Consider the following 24,999-nt stretch of genomic DNA (forward strand, 5'->3'; position numbering starts at 1 on the left):
TAACCAAACAGATCAGTGTGGAATAGAGGCTGGGGCATACGAGGATGTACTGTGCATCCCTGGATCACCGAACATGGCAGGAAATGAGTGGGCTGTGTGAGTCTGGAGTGGAATGGGTTTGAAGTCATGATGTAAAGACCGCGGGTTTGAAAGGGTTAGCACAGAGAGCTGCAGCATGGCATGTTCACTCCCGACTTCTTCCCAGATGAGAGAGGAGGTCAGCCATGTGTAATGAAAGTCCTGACGTGGAGGAGGCGAGGAGGAGGGGGGGGTACATATTCTCCAAGTCTCTGCAATGGAGTTCAAACAGTGGCACACACGCACACACACACACACACACAGACACACACTCACTGACACACACAAACACACACACACACAGACATGCACGCACACACACACACACACACACACACACACACACACACACACACACACACACACACACACACACATGGATAAAGAGTTTTCTGTGAGATGAGGCTAGGATAAGCAAGACAGAAATCATCCCCCCCTGAGACAGACCCCACAATCTTATCTCTCAACCCTGTTGGAAATGCACCGGCTGTCTGAAATGAGTTCCGTGCCTTAACAAAAGAAAGCTGTGAAATATTGCCAAGGCCCTCACGAGAATGACGCTGGAGCTCTTTCTCAGACATGCCTCCACACAGGCCCGTTACGAAGGAGCTTTATATAACAGGCTCGTGATGAGGATACTGTGGTGTCCCGTCAGCATCTTCCTTCTTTCTTATTCTGTTGTGGTTCCATTGAGAAAAAGATATTCTGATGTGTACTGAAGAACAGATGGTTCTATTAACGTTGAGTCAACTTTCTTTTTGTCAGCTTGACGGTTTCTTGTAGTTGCTTAAATACATTTCTAATTCAATCAAGATTTGTATTTTTAAATTGAAAAGTGTTATATGCATGTACAAACAGATCAATGAATCAACGAGCAATAAATAAACGGATGCAGAAATGAATTCCAAATTCCTCTTTCTGTCTTCGATCATTTTCAGTTCCTGCTCTAGTTCCTTCTTCTTTTTGATCTTCTTCATAATTCATAAAATGTTCAGTACCCGTTTCAATAAGCCCCACCTGCCTGAAGTCAGAGTGAAATAAATCATTCATCTTTGTTTTTTCTTTTCCGCAGTTTCCTGTCAGAACTGAAGTTCTCAAACTCCATCTTTGTCTTGACTGTGGGATATTGCTTCTAGTCTTCCTGGGGTCTCTTATCTTCCCCAGTCATCCCAGTGAGGCTTGCATCTTCAGACAGCCTTTACATACAGGATACAATCAGATTCTCTTTCGGAATATAAATTTGGACTCCAGATCTTCAAACTGTATCTCTGAGGACGAGGGCAATTTCTTCCAACTCTGTAATCTAATCAAGAGTCACCAGCAGGCATGGAGAAGCGTGTAAGCAATGTGACCTGAGCAAATGGCAACATGAAATCAATTCATTAGGAGTATTGTTTACAGTAGGTTATAGATTTACAGGTAAAGGGTGAATTATATCAAAATGTCACTGTCATAATTCCATTATCAGAATAATTCGATTATCCCCTAGAAATATCTATAAAGTAAATGAAGGAAAGGTAATAAGTGAAATGGATTGACTGTGCCGTCTCTTATTAAAAAAACTTCTCAGAACACCGCCCTCTGCTGCCAGTTCTGTGGAATTGTTCACTTTTTTGAGATCCCTGAAGTCATTTCTGGAGCAATATTAGAAAAAAAACGGAAATATATTGCAAGGAGCATTTCCTTTTGCAAAATAAACTTCTGCTGCAGCTTAGATTCAAGAAGAAAGTAATAATCTGAGTCAACCTCTGCTACCAGTGCATGTCAAACTCAATGTGAAAGAAGCTGACTGTCCAACAAGCATGCTGTCTTATGATGACAGCCTATAGATACTAAAATTAGCGAAGGTTGTTGCTCTTCATCTAGTCATCCACAAATCCATAGCTTCATTAGCAATGAAGATCTGCTGCAGTGTGCATTAGCACAATGCCAGTGCTGGAAGACTCCTCCATTCTGACATGCACCCCAGGTTAAGATCCCTCGACTGGGCCCTTGGAAAAGGGACTATCAACAAGTCTTCAAACAGCAGCCAGACTCATCCCTCCCTCCACTCTGGACCTCCCAATGCATGTCGTCCTTCTGGCACCAGGAAAACCCATAGGGACATTAGGAATTAACCAAAATAAGCCACTGTTCCATTTTTAGATTGTACAGTGTGCACGCACCCCACAATGCATCTTCTAATCTCAAAGCAGTGTGACGTCCGTGACACTAGCAATCAGCCCGGGTTCGAGTCCCACCGCAGCCAGTAAGGAGCTGCACCATGACCTTGGTAGAGTCACGAGGTAACTTTGTTTCCACTGTAGCTCAGCCTGTCCTGCTCAATCGCATACAGACCAACATTTACTTTACAAAAGGACACACTTGCCCTTTTCACCAGTGGAAAATCATCATTTGTGTAAACAGTGAGAATTCAAATGATCCACATTGTATTATTATACCTGACCCTATCATTACAATATACTGTAGTGCTGTATATCCTCTAGATGATTTTTGTTTGTTAAATAATAACTCTAAACCTAATCTTTTTGATGTTCTTCTTGGACATTTGCAATGCAATATTTATAATGTAGAATAGCACTAACACTCATCTATTAAACTGTACAGAATCAGACTCTTTTCTGCACTAACATGTCATGCACTGAATACAACACAAGAGGGCAGTGCATGCTTAGAGAATACTCCCTTCCAATATTCTGCACTGGACACTGCAGGCAATGCATGCTTAGAGAATACTCCCTTCCAATATTCTGCACTGCACACTGCAGGCAAAAAAAAAGGTAAAGATCTGATAGGAATCAATCAACCAATCAATCACTCAATCAACGACTTGTGCATTGTTTTCTAAATGCTTTCCATGTGAATTGTAACTGATGAGCCAGTAACCTTTACTCTCCCATCCCCTGAAGTTTCCATGCCCTCCATTATGATCACAAGGGACTGCTCTTAATGCACAGACTATCAGAAGAGAGGGAGATCTTCAGGCTATCTACAAATCAAATAGGACATTGGCAGAGAGTGTCATTAACCCTAAAAGGATTTCTTTCTGTGCCGTTAAGGTGCAGTATACTGGGCCTGGGGGTCACAGATGTGCTCATGTCACCCCTGGATTATCCAGCCTGCCGAAAAGTAAAATCAGGACCAAAGGGGACTGGTTGAAAATGGTAGCGGCTGTAATTACATTTCTCATGTTTCATTTTACTAATATAGAGAAAGCTCTGATGGATAGCACTGTGAGTGCGTGGGATTTTTAGCTTTTGATGGTATTGATTTGAGCCTGGCAATGGATTATTTCTCTAATTAAACAGATGCTCTAACATCAGACGCCCCGTTTAGCCAGTGACTCACAGCCCCTCCTGAATGACATCCCCAGCATTTCTGAAGCAGCATGCTGGAGCACAGTGTTCATGATTAAACCATTCTAGAACCAGCACTTCTCAAAACTCCAGAGACTGCTGGGTGATACTAATGGGTGCGTCTGCCTGAGACTGTAGGCAGCAGACTGTCACAAAACTTCACAGAGAAGATATCATGCCACTTTGCTTTTTTATCTTTATGCCTCCCATCTTCATACGTTATTGAGCTCACTGCTTCTCTAATTAGTTGGATGTGATTCTTATTCAATGCTCATTTTTTACATCTCATAAAAGCATGTGAAATGCAAACAGTACAAAATGAAGAGATATTACGAACTACCCTGTGCAATAACTTTGTTTTTTCTAAAATTCAGTGAACCAAAAGAAAGTAAAATTCAGTTCTTCATTAGAGGTACCATATGACTCCATGTACACCAAGCCAGGTTGTGACAGTTCTGGCGTTTCAGCTCACATGGCAGTGCATTCGGGTACGTTTTACCTGTCTCAGGTACCTTTCACAGCAGGACTACACTTGCATTGCAATGTGAGTTGAAAAGCCTGAACTGTCCCAGACTGACAGCAGGGCTACCCTGCCACAGCCCTCCAGGGGGAGGACTGAAGTAGTACTCTCTACTCTGTACCACAGAGCTGATGCAGTGTGGAGGTTCCCAGAAGAATGGACAAGCCGCGAGTGTATCTCAGTGTGTCAGCGGAGCTGGGGTGAGGTTGAAGATTAGAGCCCAGTCAGTATGTGTTGTGATATTGTTTTTAATAGTAGCATAGCATCTCAACACTGCCAGTCTAACTGTCTTAATCCTGCTGGCATCACCCCCCTTTAAAAAATACATTACAATACATACACATTGCAAACAGGGCCGTTGGACTGTGTGTCTTCTGATGCTTCTTGCACTCGTTTATTTTAGGGGAATATAGTTATTAAGGGCGAAAGGGAGTATAGCCCCAGCAAGCTGCAGTGCAAATAAAAAAGCAATCTAGAATACAGAGACATTTCTAAAAGTATATGAAGCTGAGAAATCTATGCAGTGATAATGTCACTGATAATACAAATGCACTGTTGCTTATGGCTCCCCTCATGCAGTGCAAGCACCACAGCATCAGCCAGTCAGAGCTGTGCTTTCTGCAGTATGCCCTAGTAAAAGCACAGTGCAATCACCATTCAAACACAGACAGGCAAGGTTTGTCACAGAGAAGTGCAGTATCGAAAACTTGATAATCTGCAAAATGACACTGCATATTTATTACAATGAACTGTTATATGGGGATAAAACATGACAGGATAGTTTCTGTACCCCCAAATCATTATTAGCACAGTTTTTCTTTTCTAGAAGGAAAAATAGACCATTTGCAATGTTGTGAAATTATAAAACAAGAAACAAGGTAAAGGCTACTGACAAGCCACTAAATGAACTGCTGAGTCGAGCTGGCTGTACATCTTTACTGGGTGCAGCTTATATATATATATATATTAGGTGTTTACTATAGGGTGTTTAATATAAAGGTGTGTTATTTTTTTAGTTCGATCACATCCTCATAATAGTCCTCATGTTTAAAAAGCTCACGGTATGTGGTTATGGAATCTTTAGAGAATGCACAGTATGTGGTCCTACCTTTAGCAATGTCGATTTGCAGAACAGGTACCCCTTCAAGTGCTTTCTGAACTTCTCATCTCTGACACCGTAGATTATAGGACTTAGGAATCTTGGTAAAACATAGGCTATCAAATAATTAACAAACAGAATGACCGTGCGCTGTGCAGGAAATAAACCGAGCAAAACAACGTCTAACAATGGCATGACATATGAAAGCATACACATTAAGAACTGGACTCCGTGCAGCAGGATGGTGTTGCGAGCCTTTGCAGCAGATGCCTCGTCCGTGGTGGCTGCCTTCGCTGCAAACAAGACTCTGATGTAAGTGTAAATTAAAATAAGCCCAACACAAGACAAATATACAGAATTCGAAGCTTGTTTTTTATAAACTAGATATGGTGACCTGAAAATATTCAAACTGTAACACAGAAGAGAAGAGTGAAAAAACCCTATTGGTTGCATTGCAAGAAGAATAAACAAATCAGATGCTGGAGGAGCGAGACCTGCAGCCCAGATCACAGCAATGAGAATGTGTGTCCTGCGGACGGTGCAGATCTGAGAGTGACGCAAGGGGTTGCAGATGGCTACGTAACGCTCAATAGCCATCGCTGCGAGATTCAGAGGGGTGTTCATAGTGCTAACCTGAGCCATTAACAACAAAAAACAACAGACTGAGACGTTTATTGAACGGAATATATAACTGACAACATGCAGTGTCACTGCCAGAGTCAGCTGAAGTATATCATTGACCACCATGTGAATGAACAGCATGTAGCGTGGATTCTCATAAAACACTCTGTGTTTGAAGAACGTCATGACCAGAGTCCCGTTCACAGAATTGATGAAAAACCACAGAAACACCACAATGAAGTTTTTAATGAAGGCAGTGTGAAAAGCATCCCGATCTGGGGTGGCTGCAGAATCTGCCCAAGGAGTGATGGCAGTTGGAATATAGGATGAGTTCATGGCTTGTTCTTCGATATCACACAAACCGGAAGCTGAAAAACAGAAATTGAGTGTATTATGTATATGCAAAAACAATACAGATAATAACAGTGCTGTATGAATGAGAACCCAGGCCACATTTCATTGATGTACCATTACTGAACTAAAATACTTAATACTCTCTCTCTCTCTCTATCTATCTATCTATCTATCTATCTATCTATATACACACCCTACAAACTGCTGAACACTCAGTCAAAATATGTATAGCTTTAATGTTAGGAAAAAGACAAAAAATAATTATAACATCACTGGATCAAACATTATTTACGAATATTAAGTAATATTATAGAAACATTTGTAATAAAACTGTTTCCCCATTTTCTAAACCAGCTGGCAATCCCCTCTAAACAGCAGAACCCTGTTCTGCACAAGAATAGCCGCTGGGTTGTATAATATTATACTTGGGTTGGAAGAGTTCCCCTGATCATGGGACTGGTGTGGCAGTGCTGCTTGATCAAAAGCAAACTTCAAAGAGCATTGACCCCTGCAAGGAAGTATTTGGATAATTATTAGAAGGGTTTGTTTTTCTTTCACAAAATACTCCAAAGGGTCAGGGAAACACTTTCCATGAAGTGTCTCTATTGCTGTGTATTTACATAGCAGTTACTTAGTAAATACACGTGTGCTTACACATCATTACAATGTTGTTATGCATTGTTACAATGCACTCAATGTGCATCTCTTTTTGCACGATATATGTAAGTACACAATTGCATCAGAAAATGTTTAGAGTTGGAATTAGGGTTAGAGTTGGTTGGGGTTGGGGTTATGGTTATATTGTGTACAAAGATTTGCACATTAAGTACATTGTAACTATGCATTGTAATTATGTGTATGTACAGATTTCTTTCCTAAGTAACTACTATATAAATCCACAGTCATTAGAGACACTTAGTGTAAAGTGTTACCAGGGTCAGTTTACAGTAATGTTACTATCAGGCTAGGGTAAAATGACATTACATTATATTATATTGCAAACAGACAAGCAGGGTCTACTACGAGCTTTAAGCTGTAATTGAACCCCTTTTTCTTGGACACATGTACTGTTGTGCAATAGGATTTAAAGAAAAGCACTGAAACATATGGACTATCCCTGCAAATTTTCTCCTTGAAGTGGATTGTTTTTTATTTGTTTTTTCTGTCAAAAAGAAAGTTGGAAGAAAATGCTTCCATTTGAAATGACTGCATGGCTCGAATTCAAGAATGTGAAATAACAAAATATCACTCCCCTCCTTGCAGGAAACTTGCATTGGAGAATGTGAAATAACAAAATATCACTCACCTCCTTGCAGGTAACTTGCATTGGAGAATGTGAAATAACAAAATATCACTCCCCTCCTTGCAGGTAACTTGCATTCGAGAATGTGAAATAACAAAATATCACTCACCTTCTTGCAGGTAACTTGCATTGGAGAATGTGAAATAACAAAATATCACTCCCCTCCTTGCAGGTAACTTGCATTCGAGAATGTGAAATAACAAAATATCACTCCCCTCCTTGCAGGTAACTTGCATTCGAGAATGTGAAATAACAAAATATCACTCCCCTCCTTGCAGGTAACTTGCATTCGAGAATGTGAAATAACAAAGTGTCACTCACCTCCTTTCTTGCTTCACTTCGCTGTTCTGAAAACTACAGCTTTTAAATGCTGCAATGATCCCTTTTAGGACTGTGTGTGCAGATATATATATATCTATATATCAGTGTAATCAGTGCTGAGGGATCGCTATCATTCTCAATAGGGAATCTCAGGGGATTAACAATATGGCATCTCATTACACTGGTAAGCGCATGACATCAGTGGCCTGAAAACTTTTTTCTGTTTTTACACAAAGTTTCTGAAAGAGTTTGCATTGAGTTTTGCAGATTTACTTTTTAGAAAACAGTTGTTTGAAAATGCAGTATTTCAAACTGCGCTGAATGTAAGGTGAGCCACAGCAGCGTGCTTATCAGTATTTCAGATGCCTTGCTTGGATAATATTGAGGCTTTAATTAATATCTGTCTTACAATGAATACAATTAGCAAGACACTTACCTGACACAGTGTGTGTGTGTGTATATACACGCAGAGTCATTTAAATTTGAAAACCTCAAGAGCAAGGGCGTCTACATCAGTGTTGCGCAAAGTTTTTAAATGCTGCCCCCTTTTCAGCATACATTTTGTCGTCCCACCCCCCACCCCCCCCCCACCCCCACCCCCATATTAAAACGTTAGACTTTAACTTTATATTTTAACAGGTGTTTTTTCATGTAAATCGCATATTTTTTTCCTTAACCACAAAAAGTCCAGATTTAGCTAAATATATACGTGTATCACAAATTCAACATTTATAATCAGTCTAGGGTTTCTAACAAATAAATCAGTGAATTTCAATATGTTGTTTACACTTGGCAAGTCAACATTTAGCTAACATTTCTAACAAATAAATCCGTGATCGTCAAGGGCTCATTTGAAAGGTAAGAACTTGGCCTAATTAGCTGTCATTTATATATTTATTTAAAATGTTCTATCCTTTGAAACAACAAAATAATATATATATTTTTTTACAGAACTGCCCCTTTAGTCATAGTCGCACCCCTCTTAGTGACTCTCCACTCCCCCCGGGGGGGGGGGGAACGCCCTCCAGTTTGCACACCACTGGTCTAGATGACATGGTCAGCGGCTCACACACACCCACACTACTGACACTAGTGGTATGGTCCCACCCTGGAACAATACAGATAACGTGAATGCGCAGGACCAGATGAAACAAAAGTGTGCCATTCTCAGCTGACCAGGTCGCTACAATATATTGAACTTACTTTCATGAAGAGATGTTATTTACACCCCTATTAAATACACATAAAAAAAGAACTGGGTGAGATGCAAATGTATAAATATATATATACATTAAAAAAATATACATATCGTTTTTTTTTATTGTACCCAATTGTATTGTGCATTACTTGTAACCATATTGAAAAAAAGAAAAAAAAACATTCATTCAGATTACATTTTTTATTTTAATTAAAAATTAGGAAATGGAAAAATGAAAAGTAAACAAAAATGACTTTGTTGGTTGTCAAATGCAAGTAAAATATCACAACAAAATATCTATGAACAAATAGTATGCTAACACCTTATTGTGCAGTGTCGTGTACTTCACGGTCCCCGTTTCAAAAGTGAAGGAAGATGTTCATGTTCAAGGAGGTCTGAAACGACACCAAGCGTGCGACTAACCTCTCGGAACAATAACTGAACTGCGACTGTTTGTCTCTGAAACCTTCGATTTGCTTTTCCACTTCAGTGAACACATGTAGGAACTATAGCTCTTATACACTGCCAACAGTTACATACTGTACAAGAAGATGTTAAAAACTCTTATTTAAAAAGCATTGTCATCCTGATTATTATAGTTACACTTCGCTGTTCAGAACATATTGTCTCTCTGGAAGGGGATCACATCATAGTGTATTTAGAAATCTCCCATAATTAAGTTGCATTAGATAACTTTTTCATCAGTGTTTTGTTGTTGCTATAAACCTGTAACAAAAGAGCACGACACTTGCTGACACATCTGCTAAGGGTACAGTATTATTCTTTAAAAATGAAACAACAGAGAAGGGAATTCATTACCATTTTGTGGTGAATGTGAAATATCAGTAAGCCTAATCTTTATAGCTGATGGTTACAATTTCTTTGCTTGGTTTAACTTTTGCTGATGAACACAACTGGTACCCTGTGAAATGCTTTCTAAAATTCTCATCCCTCATCCCATAGATCACAGGACTTAAAGTTCTTGGTAAGATGTATACTAAGAAGAATCTAACATAGTGAAGGTCCAGGAGCCAACTGGAAGGCAACATCCAGAAGATATACTCAGTGAAGGGAGCTATGAATGTAAGCATGCTCAACATTAGCTGGATTCCATGGAGCAGGATGGTGTTCCGAGCCTTCTTAGCTGAAGACTTTTCAGACATGCTGGCTGACCTTGCTGCATAAACGATTCGGAGATATGTAAACACAATGACTAGCCAGACAACAGTGAAATATAATGTCTTGATGTATATTCTCTTATATACCTGAGCGGGACTCCTGAAGAAATTCTCCCGAATGCAGTAAACGGACGTCTTGAAGAAGCTCAGTGGCTCCACAGCGAAGACAATGAAGAGATCGCTCGTTCCGGGGATGAGCCCTATGAACCAGATCACAGCGATAGCCATGTACGTCCTGCGGAGGGTACAGATCTGAGCGTGCCGCAAGGGGTTACAGATTACAACGTAGCGCTCAAGAGCCATAACAGCTAGATTCAAAGGGGTGTTCAGGGTTGTGGTGACAGCAAGTATCAAGAAAAAATAACATATCGGGACCCCCATAAAAGGTGCAATCTCAAGCCAAATGTGCAAAACCAATGCAACACTCATCTCGAATATATCATTAAACACCATGTGAATGAACAAGACGTAGCGCGGGTTCTCATAAAACATGGGGTGTTTAAAGTAGGTGAAAACCAGCATGCCGTTGATGTAATTGGTTACGAGGTACATGAATATGCTGCAGGACATTTTAGTGATAGAATTTGTTTGCAAAAGGGTTTTCGTGAGGAAGAATTCTTCATCTTGTGTTAGGGTGTGATGAGTCAGAGAATCAGTCGTGTTCATGTTGCGTGCTTTTTTCTGATCAAAAGAAAAAAGAAAAAAAGGATTTTTAAAAAAGCACACCTTGAACCCTGCCCTGCAGAGTTGACGAGCACAAGAGCACGAGAGGAATTAGCAGTCAATTAGCAGTGCATTTCAATTAGGAGTGCATTTCAATTAGCAGTGCATTTCAATTAGCAGTGCATTTCAATTAGCAGTGCATTTCAATTAGCAGTGCATTTCTCTTTCTACCTAGTTTAAGAATCACTGAACTACTTTAAATGGTCAGATTGAAAGCCAACCCAAAATGATATAAAAGACGGTAGCACTTTACATGAAGTGCCTTGGATTACTGTGTATTTATATAGTAGTTACTGAGCAAATACAGGTGTGCTTACACATCATTACAATGTCATTATGCATAGTTATAATGTACTTAATGTGTAAATCGTTTTGCATGATATAACCCTAACTCTAACCCTAACCCTAACCCTAACCCTAACCCTAACCCTAACCCTAACCCCTAACCCTAACCCTAACTCTAACCCGAACTCTAACCCTAACCCTAACCCTAACCCTAACTCTTTACTGATACAATTATGTACTTGCATATGTTGTGCAAAAAGATGTCCACATTAAGTACATTGTAACTATGCATACTACATTGTAACTATGCATACTAACATTGTGTACGTACTAAGTAACTACTATGCAAATACACTGTGATTAGAGGCTCTTAATGTAAAGTGTAACCTGAAAGACATACCCGATGTTAGCAGGAGACTTGAACATGAGATGCCTGTGGAAAGAAAAAGAGTTTAAATATACATTTCATATTTTGATGAAGCCTTTTAAATGGTTTGAAAAACTTGCAGTGTTGCAGTCCATCAAAATATTGCTTTGAAACCACACACTGCAATGCAGAAATCAAAGCACACACTGCAATGCACAATCCAGAGTTTGTAAAAGTTTCATGCCTCTCTAGCATTTCCAGTAACCCTGACTCCTTGCTGTGTGTAATACAGAAGTAACTTGCCTCAGTGAAAGCTCTCACTGGTACAGGTTGCTCTGGGAGTGGAAGGGACATTGGGTTTATATAGAATTCCAGTCTGTTTTTAGTCATGATGTCATCGTGCATTACGTGCTGCTGGGCCTCAGGGAGACGAGGGAGTCTGGACGAAGCGCGCTCGGTGGGGTGGAGAGGATTGAGAGACCTCATTAATGGGCCAGTGATGAAGTTCATTGAAGTGTCACACGGAGCATGTGAAATGCGCTCTTCTTACCAAAGCATGTTTTTTTTTGTTCTCTGTGATACTGTAAGAGAAGCACCCTGTCTAACTTGATAGTCGCTTGTCTTACTTTGATTTCTGGCATTTCTTTTTTTTAAGCCATAAAATGGACTGCATCTGTTCAGTTTATGAAGATATTTCGTAGGGTGACCCAGCGTGCTGGTTTTACTGGGACAGTCCCCTTTACTCATCAACCATCCCGATGTCCCGACGTTTCCCCCAAAACTTTTAAAAAGTCCCAGTTTGCAACGGGACCATACAGCACGCCTTACATGACTGAGGTAAACAATCATCAATCATATTAAAGCATGGTTTGGGAGTGCTAGTTTTCATATCGGTTACTGTACTAAATTAAAAGAGTGCACGATGAGGGGAACAATAGCTGTACGTATGGTTATAACACAGAGTTAAACGTGGTCGTGACTTGCAAAGGGACAGTGCCGTGGTTGTGCAGCAGTGTGGCGGAGTGTCCCGCCCCTATTTATTATTATTTGTATTATTGTTTGCGGCGCGGATAACAGCGCCGCGTATTTCTTCTTATTTATAATTTAAAAACCCGTGAGGATGCGTGGCTGATCAGCTACTGATTATTTAACTAGCTGACAGTCACGCATCCTTACCAAACGCGTGCAGACTGTGGCCGAGGGGTAATAAAATAATTAACAGCTAGTTAACCCCTCGGTATAAGAACCTGCAGCTGTCCGTGCTGCAGGGTGGGGTGTACAGAGAGGAGGTACGGGGAGATAGAGAGGAGACAGAATTTAAAATAACAATTGCTAAAACGTGCTGGATTAGCCAGCACGACATACTTGTTTGTCTGTCTGGTTTGTTTGGCCCTCGTGCCTTTTTGTTCAGTATTTTGTTATTGTTTAAATCTTTTGTTTTGTTTATTTATTTATTAAACACGCTGAGCGCCGTAGCGTTCAGCTTCACCCGCCCATCCACTGTTTTGGTTTCTGTACTTCCTGTTGCAGGGAACCAAAACTGGATGGGCGGGTGAAGCTGAACGCTACGGCACTCAGCGTGTTTAATAAATAAATAAACAAAACAAAAGATTTAAACAATAACAAAACACTGAACAAAAAAGGCACAAGAGCCAAACAAACCAGACAGACAGACAAGTAAGTGACGTGCTGGCTAATCCAGCACGTTTTAGCAATTGTTATTTTTGTCTCCTCTCTATCTCCCCGTACCTCCTCTCTGACAAGAAGTGTAGCGGAAGGGTTACTGTGTGTTCAGTGTCTGTTTGCAAAGAGCATTGTGCTCTAACAATCAGCTGAAAACCAAAGATTTTTTATACGTTATATAAAAAATCTAATGATCGCATAACTTATACGTTATGCGATCATGAGATGTGTTAACTGAGGTATTACAATCAAATATCCTGTACCTCATGTTTGTGTGTGTGTGTGTGTGTGTGTGTGACTGTGTGTGTGTGTGTGTATGTGTGACTGTGTGTGTGTGTGTGTGTGTGTGTGTGTGCGTGTGTATGTGTGACTGTGTCTGTGTGCGTGAGTGTGTGTGTGTGTGTGTGTGTGTGTGAGACTGTGTGTGTATGTGTGTGTGTGTGTGTGTGTGTGTGTGTGTGTGTGTGTGTGAGACTGTGTGTTTTGAGACTGGCAGCAATCTTATTTCAGGCACAGTGGAACAGCCCGCTTGCCCATGTTGCTTCTCAGCTATCAGAGTTCCCCACTGCTCCCTGTTCCTGGGGCTCTCGTTCCTTCCTTTGAACCAATTCAGAACACGTCGCTGGTCCCCAGTGCCGCGTCGCTCTCTGCACCGTCTATGAACTTTTCTTTAACTTTTTGTTTTTGTGTATCACATCCCTGACTATAAGAGCAAGTAAACATAGAGCAGTGACATTTTGAAGTCTCTGCAGACCTGCACGTGGTGCGGCGCCGGAGGCATCATTATAGATCAGAATCATGTGTACCTCATCAGACCCGATGGGATCCACAAAGAGAAGGCAGTGATGGCAATCAGCAGCCATTAGCTACGCCAGTGAGAAACAAACAGCACTGAAGAAGACAGGCTGTGTGCACTAATGAGAGCTGAGCAGAGCTGCTGCAGGAGACCTCACTGCCCACTGGCTGTGTGCACTAATGAGAGCTGAGCAGAGCTGCTGCAGGAGACCTCACTGCCCACTGGCTGTGTGCACTAATGAGAACTGAGCAGAGCTGCTGCTGGAGACCTCACTGCCCACTGGCTGTGTGCACTAATGAGAGCTGAGCAGAGCTGCTGCAGGAGACCTCACTGCCCGCTGGCTGTGTGCACTAATGAGAGCTGAGCAGAGCTGCTGCTGGAGACCTCACTGCCCACTGGCTGTGTGCACTAATGAGAGCTGAGCAGAGCTGCTGCAGGAGACCTCACTGCCCACTGGCTGTGTGCACTAATGAGAACTGAGCAGAGCTGCTGCTGGAGACCTCACTGCCCGCTGGCTGTGTGCACTAATGAGAGCTGAGCAGAGCTGCTGCAGGAGACCTCACTGCCCGCTGGCTGTGTGTACTAATGAGAACTGAGCAGAGCTGCTGCAGGAGACCTCACTGCCCGCTGGCTGTGTGCACTAATGAGAGCTGAGCAGAGCTGCTGCAGGAGACCTCACTGCCCACTGGCTGTGTGCACTAATGAGAGCTGAGCAGAGCTGTTGCAGGAGACCTCACTGCCCACTGGCTGTGTGCACTATTGAGAACTGAGCAGAGCTGCTGCTGGAGACCTCACTGCCCGCTGGCTGTGTGCACTAATGAGAGCTGAGCAGAGCTGCTGCAGGAGACCTCACTGCCCGCTGGCTGTGTGCACTAATGAGAACTGAGCAGAGCTGCTGCTGGAGACCTCACTGCCCGCTGGCTGTGTGCACTAATGAGAGCTGAGCAGAGCTGCTGCAGGAGACCTCACTGCCCGCTGGCTGTGTGCACTAATGAGAGCTGAGCAGAGCTGCTGCAGGAGACCTCACTGCCCACTGGCTGTGTGCACTAATGAGAGCTGAGCAGAGCTGCTGCAGGAGACCTCACTGCCCGCTGGCTGTGTGCACTAATGAGAGCTGAGCAGAGCTGCTGCAGGAGACCTCACTGCCCACTGGCTGTGTGCACTAATGAGAACTGAGCAGAGCTGCTGCAGGAGACCTCACTGCCCACTGGCTGTGTGCACTAATGAGAACTGAGCAGAGCTGCTGCAGGAGACCTCACTGCCTACTGGCTGTGTGCACTAATGAGAACTGAGCAGAGCTGCTGCAGGAGACCTCACTGCCCACTGGCTGTGTGCACTAATGAGAGCTGAGCAGAGCTGCTGCAGGAGACCTCACTGCCCGCTGGCTGACACTGACACCTGGCCTTTTATTTGTGGTGCATTTCCAGCGCTCAGCATTGCAGAGAAATACTCACCTGTGAATAATTTTTCATTTAATTTTGTAAAACTCATTGTACAACATTGATTCATTTGTTAGGTCAAACTGGGGAATGCGATCCACACCATGCTGGGAAGGGGGTGTCCTTTGAAGTATGCAAGTGCTTTCTAAATCCACATACAGGGAGTGCAAGGCTGTAAGGCTGGGGCTAGGATTAATGTTAGGGTTAAAGTTAGGGTTAGATTTAAGGTTAATGTTAGGATTGGAGCGGCATTGAAGAACAGGCTAATGTTTTAGTAATGTATGAATTTGTTTCAGGGGAGAATGCATCAAAGATTTAGATTTAACATGACACACACACACACACACACATACACACATACACACACACACACACACACACACATATACAAACAACACACAGATACACACACACACACACACACATACACACATACACACACACACACACACACACACATATACAAACAACACACAGATACACACACACACACACACACACAGAGACACACACACACACATACACAAACACTAAACACACACACACACACACACATACACAGACACATATACAAACAACACACAGATACACACACACACACACATACACAAACACTAAACACACACACACACACACAGATACACACACACACACACACAGACACACACACACACATACACACACACACACACAGATACACAGATACACACACACACACACACACATATATTGGTTTCAAATAAAAACAGCACAAAAACACCAGAGCAAACAGGGTGGACTTTAAAATAATCTTCAACAGAAATGTAAATTCAAATTTAATATCAGCTGGAACAGCAAACATCAAGAAAGTGTGAAAGTGTTCTTTACATATTTGCACCTGTAACTGTCCTGGTTCCCCCGTCCCGTGTATTTGAACCTGGCTGTGTGTAGAGCATGAGTATTGTATGAGAAACGATTCTGAGATCTCGACAGGTGTGGCTCACTGCTGTCAATCGGGCTGATTTTCCATTCCAAGTGTGACAGGTGAAGAAACAGCTGCGTGGGTTTGTGATGATCGCTGCTTATCTTAGACTCTGTGGAGAGCAGCGATCCACACAAACCCCAGCAGCTGTTTCTTCACTCGTTACACTCTGAATGGTAAATTAACCCAATAAACCCCAGCGACCCTGGCCTGCAGAGAGCTCCATCCGATAATCGAATAATTATTATTATTATTATTTTTATTTCTTAGCAGACGCCCTTATCCAGGGCGACTTACAATTGTTACAAGATATCCCATTATACATTATTTCACATTATACAGATATCACATTATTTTACATACAATTACCCATTTATACAGTTGGGTTTTTACTGGAGCAATCTAGGTAAAGTACCTTGCTCAAGGGTACAACAGCAGTGTCCCCCACTGGGGATTGAACCCACAACCCTCCGGTCAAGAGTCCAGAGCCCTAACCACCACTCCACACTGCTGAATAATCCTTCAAGCAGGACTACTGTGTAAGTAACAAACATTACATTCATGAAGGAGAAGCCTGCACTGAACCATGCATATCACATGGTCATAATATGCATGGAATCCTAGCTATCACTTTTTTTTTTATTCTATATCACAAGCTGCATTGTTTTAGTTTTTTGTTGTGTAGTTATGCAAGTTGCATATATGTTCTAAATTCTGAACACATACATTTACTTTTTCAGAACCATACTGTTAAACTGGAACATCCTCATATTATCTTTCCAGAAGTGTAATCGGTCTAACTCGTTGGAGTTTACACACAAAGTAACCTTTAAGGTATTTTCGAAGCTTGTCATCTCTGACACCATAGACTACTGGACTCAGGAATCTAGGTAGAATATATATTACCAAATAATAAGCATATCGGATTTCTAAAACATGTTTTGGGAAAACACCAACCAGAGCCACCTCTAATACAGGCCTGACGTACGTCAGCATGCACATTAACAGCTGGACTCCGTGCAGCAGGATGGTGTTGCGAGCCTTTGCAGCAGAAGATCTGTCAGTGGTGGCTGCCCTTGCTGCAAACATGATCCTCAAATAAGTGTAAATTATAGTGAGAGAAACAAAAGAGAAGTACAAGATATCAAATGCCTGTCTTTTATAATATACTGCAGGTGCCCTAAACATATTACTATGAATACAGAAAATAGATGAGTGGAAAAAATCTACAGGTTCTATTGCTAAAGTAATAAACAGGTCTGTTATTGCAGGGACAGCACCTGCAACCCAGATCACAGCAATGAGAATGTGTGTCCTGCGGACGGTGCAGATCTGAGAGTGACGCAAGGGGTTGCAGATGGCTACGTAACGCTCAATAGCCATCGCTGCGAGACTCAGAGGGGTGTTCATATTGGTAAAGTAAGCAAGGAAAATAAGACTGAAGCAGACAAACACACTGATTCTGAAGAAAACATAACTCACAACAAATAAAGTCATTGCAACAGTCAGCTGAACAGCATCATTGATGACCATGTGGATGAACAGAATGTATCGCGGATCCTCGTAAAATACTTGATTTTTGAAGAACGTGAGGACCAGAGCCCCATTGATGTAACTGAGACACAGCCAGACAAACACAGTGATGATATTTTTAGCGAGGGCTGTGCTGAAAATGTCTCTGACTTGAATGGTTGCTGCATCTCCTCTGAAGGTCGTGTCAAACATTCCTTCAGTAGAGTTCATTTCCTTGGGATTGGTCTTCAGAAGAATAGAGACCTAGGAAGGGAAAATCATTTGATAAGCAGAGTTGTGTAGAAAAGACCATCAGTATCATCAATACTCCTATAATCAATACTACTGAGTAGATGAAGCCTTGTCCTAGAACACGTGTCCTGCTGGTGTCCATGCTGATCACTGGCTCTTTTATAAAAGCAGCAACAGATACCATTTTAAACAGGTACTTACTTATTTATGAAAAGGAATTCAGTGCGCACACACAGAAAAATAAAATTATATATATATATCTATATATATATATATCTATATATACTGTATATACTGAGTGCATGTAGTATCAAAGAACCACCAACCTCTTTCCAGTGAAACTGCATTGGTAATGTTAAGGAGGAAGAATCCAGGATATATATATGTTTGCAATGAGCCCCAATTGATTGTGATGTCATCGTTGAGAGGATGTGCCAAGGGGCTGATGCCCGCGGCTCAGGTAGCGGTTCGTGGCTGTGACATCGTGCAGCGCGCTTCACTGCAAGTCTCCAGAGCGCTAGGGCAGGGGCAGCTTGTACAGCACCCTCCAGACAGGGGATACACTTAGTGGAGCAGGTCCTTCAGCTCATTCAAATACAGATTGCATACAGCTGTTTCTTTTCTGCTGTGTGGAGAGCCACCTCTGTCACTCTTCCCACTGACAGCAGTCTGCCAGGCGGCTCCACCCACTCCTCTTGTGGCACTGAAGGGAAGACCAGCACTGTGGGGAGCAGGAGCTCGTGCTCTGGGGCCGAGCGCTCTGGCAGAACCCTGCCCAGGAACTGGGGGAGAGCTGCACTGAGGGAGGCCTGTAGGTCACTCAGGACCTTCTCCAGGAATCAGACTGACCTGAGATTAAGTGCTGGGGACAACTCCCTGCTGGCTTGCCATATAAAATGAATACAATCAATCAACTGAGCAAGCTTGCTAAAACCTGCTCTCCAAACCACGGAAGACAGATATACAGAACTGAAATGCCCTCATTTAAAAAGGGGGTTCAAAAACACTGTGTGCATTGGGACTGATCTAGTGATCTGTAAAATACTCCAGGCGTTGAGCAAGTTCTTATACAAACAGTCCAGCCCAGTGTCACTGAGCTGATCAGGGGATATTACAAACAGGTGTCAGTGGAGACCCTGTCCCCCTGCCCTGTGCACTGCCTGTCCAGTCAGGTTCTCCCTGAGCTGGTGCAGCAGGGGCTCCATAGAGAGGGAGTAGAGACTCTCTGAGAGAGCAGCTCTGCCGTATCCCCCTCTGCACAGGGCAAGGGCACTCAGGCCATTATTCACCTTCAGGAGACTAAACACAATGTAAAGGAGGCTTGCATGAGAAATAAAAACAGGGCCCAAACCAACTGCCTTAAAAAGGTATTAAAAACGCTGACAAAAAAAAACTTGTAACAAGATTTTAAATAAACAGAAAAGTAAGAGGGGGGAGAGAGAGGGAGAGAGAGGGAGAGAGTGTGGGAGAAGGAGAGAGAGAGAGAGAGAGAGGCAGAGAGAGAGAGAGAAGGAGAGGGCGAGAGAGAGAGGGAGGGAGAGAGAGGGAGGGAGGGAGAAGGAGAGGGAGAGAGAGAGAGGGAGGGAGAGGGAGAGGGAGAGAGAGAGAGGGAGGGAGAGGGAGAGGGAGAGGGAGAGGGAGAGGGAGAGAGAGAGAAAGAAAAAAACAAAAACGTAGTAAAGCGGTGGATAGCTGTGCTTGGGCACTGTTTTGACGTTTTGTTTAACCGTTCTGTATTGACCATGTTTTGTTTTGTTTGTGAATAAAAGGGATAGTTTTATGTTTTCTACTTTCCTGTGCTTTTGCTAGAAATATTGTTAGCACAGTATTTACTGAAATGCTGTATAGGAGTGTGTTTGCACCTCGATGCTCTTTAATCGAGTGTGCTGAAACACGAAGAAATGATTCACAGGCAGAAGCCACAGTTCTTCAAAATGCACTCTTTATTTGTGATGATTTTTCTTTTTTGTGACCCACAAGAATTTAGCACACACACACACACACACAAACACACACACACAAACACACACACACACACACACACACACAAACACACACACACACACACACACACACACACATGCACACACACAAACACACACACACACACAAACACACACACAAACACACACACACACACACACACACACAGATACACAAACACACACACACACACAGATACACAAGGACACACACACACACACACACAGATACACAAAGACATACACACACAGACAGACACACGCACACACACACACACGCATTGTATGAGAAACGATTTTGAGATCACGACAGGTGTGGCTCACTGCTGTCGATTGGGCTGATTTCCCATTCCAAGTGTGACAGGTGAAGAAACAGCTGGGTGGGTTTGTGATGATCGCTGCTTATCTTAGACTCTGTGGAGACCAGCGATCCACACAAACCCCAGCAGCTGTTTCTTCACTCGTTTCACTCTGAATGGTAAATTAACCCAATAAACCCCAGCGACCCTGGCCTGCAGAGAGCTCCATCCGATAATCGAATAATCCTTCAAGCAGGACTACTGTGTAAGTAACAAACATTACATTCATGAAGGAGAAGCCTGCACTGAACCATGCATATCACATGGTCATAATATGCATGGAATCCTAGCTATCACTTTTTTTTTTATTCTATATCACAAGCTGCATTGTTTTTGTTTTTTGTTGTGTAGTTATGCAAGTTGCATATATGTTCTAAATTCTGAACACATACATTTACTTTTTCAGAACCATACTGTTAAACTGGAACATCCTCATATTATCTTTCCAGAAGTGTAATCGGTCTAACTCGTTGGAGTTTACACACAAAGTAACCTTTAAGGTATTTTCGAAGCTTGTCATCTCTGACACCATAGACTACTGGACTCAGGAATCTAGGTAGAATATATATTACCAAATAATAAGCATATCGGATTTCTAAAACATGTTTTGGGAAAGCACCAACCAGAGCTACCTCTAATACAGGCCTGACGTACGTCAGCATGCACATTAACAGCTGGACTCCGTGCAGCAGGATGGTGTTGCGAGCCTTTGCAGCAGAAGATCTGTCAGTGGTGGCTGCCCTTGCTGCAAACATGATCCTCAAATAAGTGTAAATTATAGTGAGAGAAACAAAAGAGAAGTACAAGATATCAAATGCCTGACCTTTATAATATACTGCAGGTGCCCTAAACATATTACTATGAATACAGAAAATAGATGAGTGGAAAAAATCTACAGGTTCTGTGGCTAAAGTAATAAACAGGTCTGTTATTGCAGGGACAGCACCAGCAACCCAGATCACAGCAATGAGAATGTGTGTCCTGCGGACGGTGCAGATCTGAGAGTGACGCAAGGGGTTGCAGATGGCTATGTAACGCTCAATAGCCATCACTGCGAGATTCAAAGGAGTGTTCATAGTGGCAAAGTAAGCAACGAAAATAAGACTGAAGCAGACAAACACACTGATTCTGAAGAAAACATAACTCACAACAAATAAAGTCATTGCAACAGTCAGCTGAACAGCATCATTGATGACCATGTGGATGAACAGAATGTATCGCGGATCCTCGTAAAATACTTGGTTTTTGAAGAACGTGAGGACCAGAGCCCCGTTGATGTAACTGAGACACAGCCAGACAAACACAACGATGATATTTTTAGCGAGGGCTGTGCTGAAAATGTCTCTAACTTGAATGGTTGCTGCATCTCCTCTGAAGGTCGTGTCAAACATTCCTTCAGTAGAGTTCATTTCCTTGGGATTGGTCTTCAGAAGAATAGAGACCTAGGAAGGGAAAATCATTTGATAAGCAGAGTTGTGTAGAAAAGACCATCAGTATCATCAATACTCCTATAATCAATACTACTGAGTAGATGAAGCCTTGTCCTAGAACACGTGTCCTGCTGGTGTCCATGCTGATCACTGGCTCTTTTATAAAAGCAGCAACAGATACCATTTTAAACAGATACTTACTTATTTATGAAAAGGAATTCAGTGCGCACACACAGAAAAATAAAATTATATATATATATATCTATATATATATATATCTATATATACTGTATATACTGAGTGCATGTAGTATCAAAGAACCACCAACCTCTTTCCAGTGAAACTGCATTGGTAATGTTAAGGAGGAAGAATCCAGGATATATATATGTTTGCAATGAGCCCCAATTGATTGTGATGTCATCGTTGAGAGGATGTGCCAAGGGGCTGATGCCCGCGGCTCAGGTAGCGGTTCGTGGCTGTGACATCGTGCAGCGCGCTTCACTGCAAGTCTCCAGAGCGCTAGGGCAGGGGCAGCTTGTACAGCACCCTCCAGACAGGGGATACACTTAGTGGAGCAGGTCCTTCAGCTCATTCAAATACAGATTGCATACAGCTGTTTCTTTTCTGCTGTGTGGAGAGCCACCTCTGTCACTCTTCCCACTGACAGCAGTCTGCCAGGCGGCTCCACCCACTCCTCTTGTGGCACTGAAGGGAAGACCAGCACTGTGGGGAGCAGGAGCTCGTGCTCTGGGGCCGAGCGCTCTGGCAGAACCCTGCCCAGGAACTGGGGGAGAGCTGCACTGAGGGAGGCCTGTAGGTCACTCAGGACCTTCTCCAGGAATCAGACTGACCTGAGATTAAGTGCTGGGGACAACTCCCTGCTGGCTTGCCATATAAAATGAATACAATCAATCAACTGAGCAAGCTTGCTAAAACCTGCTCTCCAAACCACGGAAGACAGATATACAGAACTGAAATGCCCTCATTTAAAAAGGGGGTTCAAAAACACTGTGTGCATTGGGACTGATCTAGTGATCTGTAAAATACTCCAGGCGTTGAGCAAGTTCTTATACAAACAGTCCAGCCCAGTGTCACTGAGCTGATCAGGGGATATTACAAACAGGTGTCAGTGGAGACCCTGTCCCCCTGCCCTGTGCACTGCCTGTCCAGTCAGGTTCTCCCTGAGCTGGTGCAGCAGGGGCTCCATAGAGAGGGAGTAGAGACTCTCTGAGAGAGCAGCTCTGCCGTATCCCCCTCTGCACAGGGCAAGGGCACTCAGGCCATTATTCACCTTCAGGAGACTAAACACAATGTAAAGGAGGCTTGCATGAGAAATAAAAACAGGGCCCAAACCAACTGCCTTAAAAAGGTATTAAAAACGCTGACAAAAAAAAACTTGTAACAAGATTTTAAATAAACAGAAAAGTAAGAGGGGGGAGAGAGAGGGAGAGAGAGGGAGAGAGTGTGGGAGAAGGAGAGAGAGAGAGAGAGAGAGGCAGAGAGAGAGAGAGAAGGAGAGGGAGAGAGAGAGAGGGAGGGAGAGAGAGGGAGGGAGGGAGAAGGAGAGGGAGAGAGAGAGAGGGAGGGAGAGGGAGAGGGAGAGAGAGAGAGGGAGGGAGAGGGAGAGGGAGAGGGAGAGGGAGAGGGAGAGAGAGAGAAAGAAAAAAACAAAAACGTAGTAAAGCGGTGGATAGCTGTGCTTGGGCACTGTTTTGACGTTTTGTTTAACCGTTCTGTATTGACCATGTTTTGTTTTGTTTGTGAATAAAAGGGATAGTTTTATGTTTTCTACTTTCCTGTGCTTTTGCTAGAAATATTGTTAGCACAGTATTTACTGAAATGCTGTATAGGAGTGTGTTTGCACCTCGATGCTCTTTAATCGAGTGTGCTGAAACACGAAGAAATGATTCACAGGCAGAAGCCACAGTTCTTCAAAATGCACTCTTTATTTGTGATGATTTGTGATTCCTAAGCAAAGGAATAATTGAAACCTCCTGAAAAGTTTGCTTTGCTTTTAAATGAACATGTTCTGTTACTTTATGCCACCCGGCCTAAAACACAACTGAGATTTCAAACCTTTTACTTCCTCATTGACAGCATTCTCTTGATATGTTGTAAGATTTTGAAATACGATCATTTACAGAAACAATTGTTTAAAATGCATGAATCCTTTCATATATACACACATGCACGCTCACATATTATATTTTTAAATGGAAATATTATTTGGTAACACCTGCCCTTTGCACACAAAGTACTGTTTCAAGTACTTCCTAAAGTTCTGGTCCCTGACACCATAGACGATTGGGCTGAGAAATCTTGGCAAAATATATACTAATAAATAGATAATATAGAAGATATTGACATAGTGGCTTGGGAAAATAAACACCAGGGCTGACTGTAGTGGCTGAATCCCGTACGACAGCAAGCACATTAGCAGTTGGAGTCCATGCAGCAGGATGGTGTTGCGAGCCTTTGCAGCATCATTGTTAGCTGCCTTTGCTACAAACATGATCTTTAAATAAGTATAGATTACAGTGAGACAAACAAAGGAAAAATATATACCATCGAAAGCATGTCTTTTATAAGACAGGAAGGGAGCTCTAAAAACTGTATCACGCAGGCAGAACACAGATGAGTGGAAAAAACCTACAGGTTCTATTGCTAATGTAATAAACAGGTCTGTTATTGCAGGGACAGCACCTGCAACCGAGATCACAGCAATGAGAATGTGTGTCCTGCGGACGGTGCAGATCTGAGAGTGACGCAAGGGGTTGCAGATAGCTACGTAACGCTCAATAGCCATCGCTGCGAGACTCAGAGGGGTGTTCATAGTGGTAAAGACAGCAATTAATATAAAAAAGCTGCAGAAGGCGACATTAATTCTGAAGAAAACATAACTCACAACAAATAAAGTCAATGCAACAGTCAGCTGAACAGCATCATTGATGACCATGTGGATGAACAGAATGTATCGCGGATCCTCGTAAAATACTTGGTTTTTGAAGAACGTGAGGACCAGAGCCCCGTTGATGTAACTGAGACACAGCCAGACAAACACAACGATGATATTTTTAGCGAGGGCTGTGCTGAAAGTGTCTCTGACTTGAATGGTTGCTGCATCTCCTCTGAAGGTTGTGTCAAACGGTCCTGTAGTAGAGTTCATTTCTTGGGATTGGGCT

General features: G+C 42.6%; 5 protein-coding genes across 5 annotated transcripts; all 5 read right to left on the minus strand.

The window, feature by feature from the left end:
* Positions 1–5,023: 5,023 nt before the first annotated feature.
* LOC117425603 (odorant receptor 131-2-like) lies at positions 5,024–10,188 on the minus strand. Its single transcript, XM_059003427.1, has 2 exons — positions 10,116–10,188; positions 5,024–6,042 (listed from the first exon to the last, which is right to left on the minus strand). The coding sequence occupies exon 2, from the start codon at positions 6,008–6,010 to the stop codon at positions 5,024–5,026; it is 987 nt and encodes a 328-aa protein (XP_058859410.1). The 5' UTR covers positions 6,011–6,042; positions 10,116–10,188.
* Positions 9,471–10,780, minus strand: LOC117425610 (odorant receptor 131-2-like). Its single transcript, XM_034042683.2, has one exon. The coding sequence runs from the start codon at positions 10,692–10,694 to the stop codon at positions 9,702–9,704; it is 993 nt and encodes a 330-aa protein (XP_033898574.2). The 5' UTR covers positions 10,695–10,780; the 3' UTR covers positions 9,471–9,701.
* A 6,273-nt stretch (positions 10,781–17,053) lies between these two features.
* Positions 17,054–18,007, minus strand: LOC117964520 (odorant receptor 131-2-like). The gene is made up of 2 exons (XM_059003428.1): positions 17,626–18,007; positions 17,054–17,562 (listed from the first exon to the last, which is right to left on the minus strand). The coding sequence occupies exons 1-2, from the start codon at positions 18,005–18,007 to the stop codon at positions 17,054–17,056; spliced, it is 891 nt and encodes a 296-aa protein (XP_058859411.1).
* A 629-nt stretch (positions 18,008–18,636) lies between these two features.
* LOC117425638 (odorant receptor 131-2-like) lies at positions 18,637–21,778 on the minus strand. Its single transcript, XM_059003429.1, has 3 exons — positions 21,394–21,778; positions 20,855–21,315; positions 18,637–18,873 (listed from the first exon to the last, which is right to left on the minus strand). Exons 1-3 carry the CDS (start codon positions 21,776–21,778, stop codon positions 18,637–18,639), a joined length of 1,083 nt encoding a protein of 360 aa, XP_058859412.1.
* Positions 21,779–22,409: 631 nt separating this feature from the next.
* On the minus strand, positions 22,410–24,991 carry LOC117425647 (odorant receptor 131-2-like). Its single transcript, XM_059003430.1, has 4 exons — positions 24,584–24,991; positions 24,058–24,520; positions 22,968–23,073; positions 22,410–22,646 (listed from the first exon to the last, which is right to left on the minus strand). Exons 1-4 carry the CDS (start codon positions 24,981–24,983, stop codon positions 22,410–22,412), a joined length of 1,206 nt encoding a protein of 401 aa, XP_058859413.1. The 5' UTR covers positions 24,984–24,991.
* Between the last annotated feature and the right edge of the window lie 8 nt (positions 24,992–24,999).

This window comes from Acipenser ruthenus, chromosome 29, assembly GCF_902713425.1.
Source record: "Acipenser ruthenus chromosome 29, fAciRut3.2 maternal haplotype, whole genome shotgun sequence".
Lineage (NCBI taxonomy): Eukaryota > Metazoa > Chordata > Actinopteri > Acipenseriformes > Acipenseridae > Acipenser > Acipenser ruthenus.

What these genes read in the sequence shown, in the direction of transcription:
- LOC117425603 (XM_059003427.1), bottom strand. Translation starts at nt 6,010, where the DNA reads ATGAACTCATCCTATATTCCAACTGCCATCACTCCTTGGGCAGATTCT.
- LOC117425610 (XM_034042683.2), bottom strand. Translation starts at nt 10,694, where the DNA reads ATGAACACGACTGATTCTCTGACTCATCACACCCTAACACAAGATGAA.
- LOC117964520 (XM_059003428.1), bottom strand. Translation starts at nt 18,007, where the DNA reads ATGTTTGACACGACCTTCAGAGGAGATGCAGCAACCATTCAAGTCAGA. An exon ending in AGCCATCTGCAACCCCTTGC is followed by an intron (nt 17,563 to 17,625) that starts GTCACTCTCAGA and finishes TCTGGGTTGCAG; the next exon opens with GTGCTGTCCCTGCAATAACA.
- LOC117425638 (XM_059003429.1), bottom strand. Translation starts at nt 21,778, where the DNA reads ATGTTTGACACGACCTTCAGAGGAGATGCAGCAACCATTCAAGTTAGA. An exon ending in CATCTGCAACCCCTTGCGTC is followed by an intron (nt 21,316 to 21,393) that starts ACTCTCAGATCT and finishes TCCCTGCAATAA; the next exon opens with CAGACCTGTTTATTACTTTA. An exon ending in TTGTGTGTAAACTCCAACGA is followed by an intron (nt 18,874 to 20,854) that starts GTTAGACCGATT and finishes TTCCTGGAGAAG; the next exon opens with GTCCTGAGTGACCTACAGGC.
- LOC117425647 (XM_059003430.1), bottom strand. Translation starts at nt 24,983, where the DNA reads ATGAACTCTACTACAGGACCGTTTGACACAACCTTCAGAGGAGATGCA. An exon ending in AGCTATCTGCAACCCCTTGC is followed by an intron (nt 24,521 to 24,583) that starts GTCACTCTCAGA and finishes TCTCGGTTGCAG; the next exon opens with GTGCTGTCCCTGCAATAACA. An exon ending in CAGTACTTTGTGTGCAAAGG is followed by an intron (nt 23,074 to 24,057) that starts GCAGGTGTTACC and finishes TGCCCTGTGCAG; the next exon opens with AGGGGGATACGGCAGAGCTG.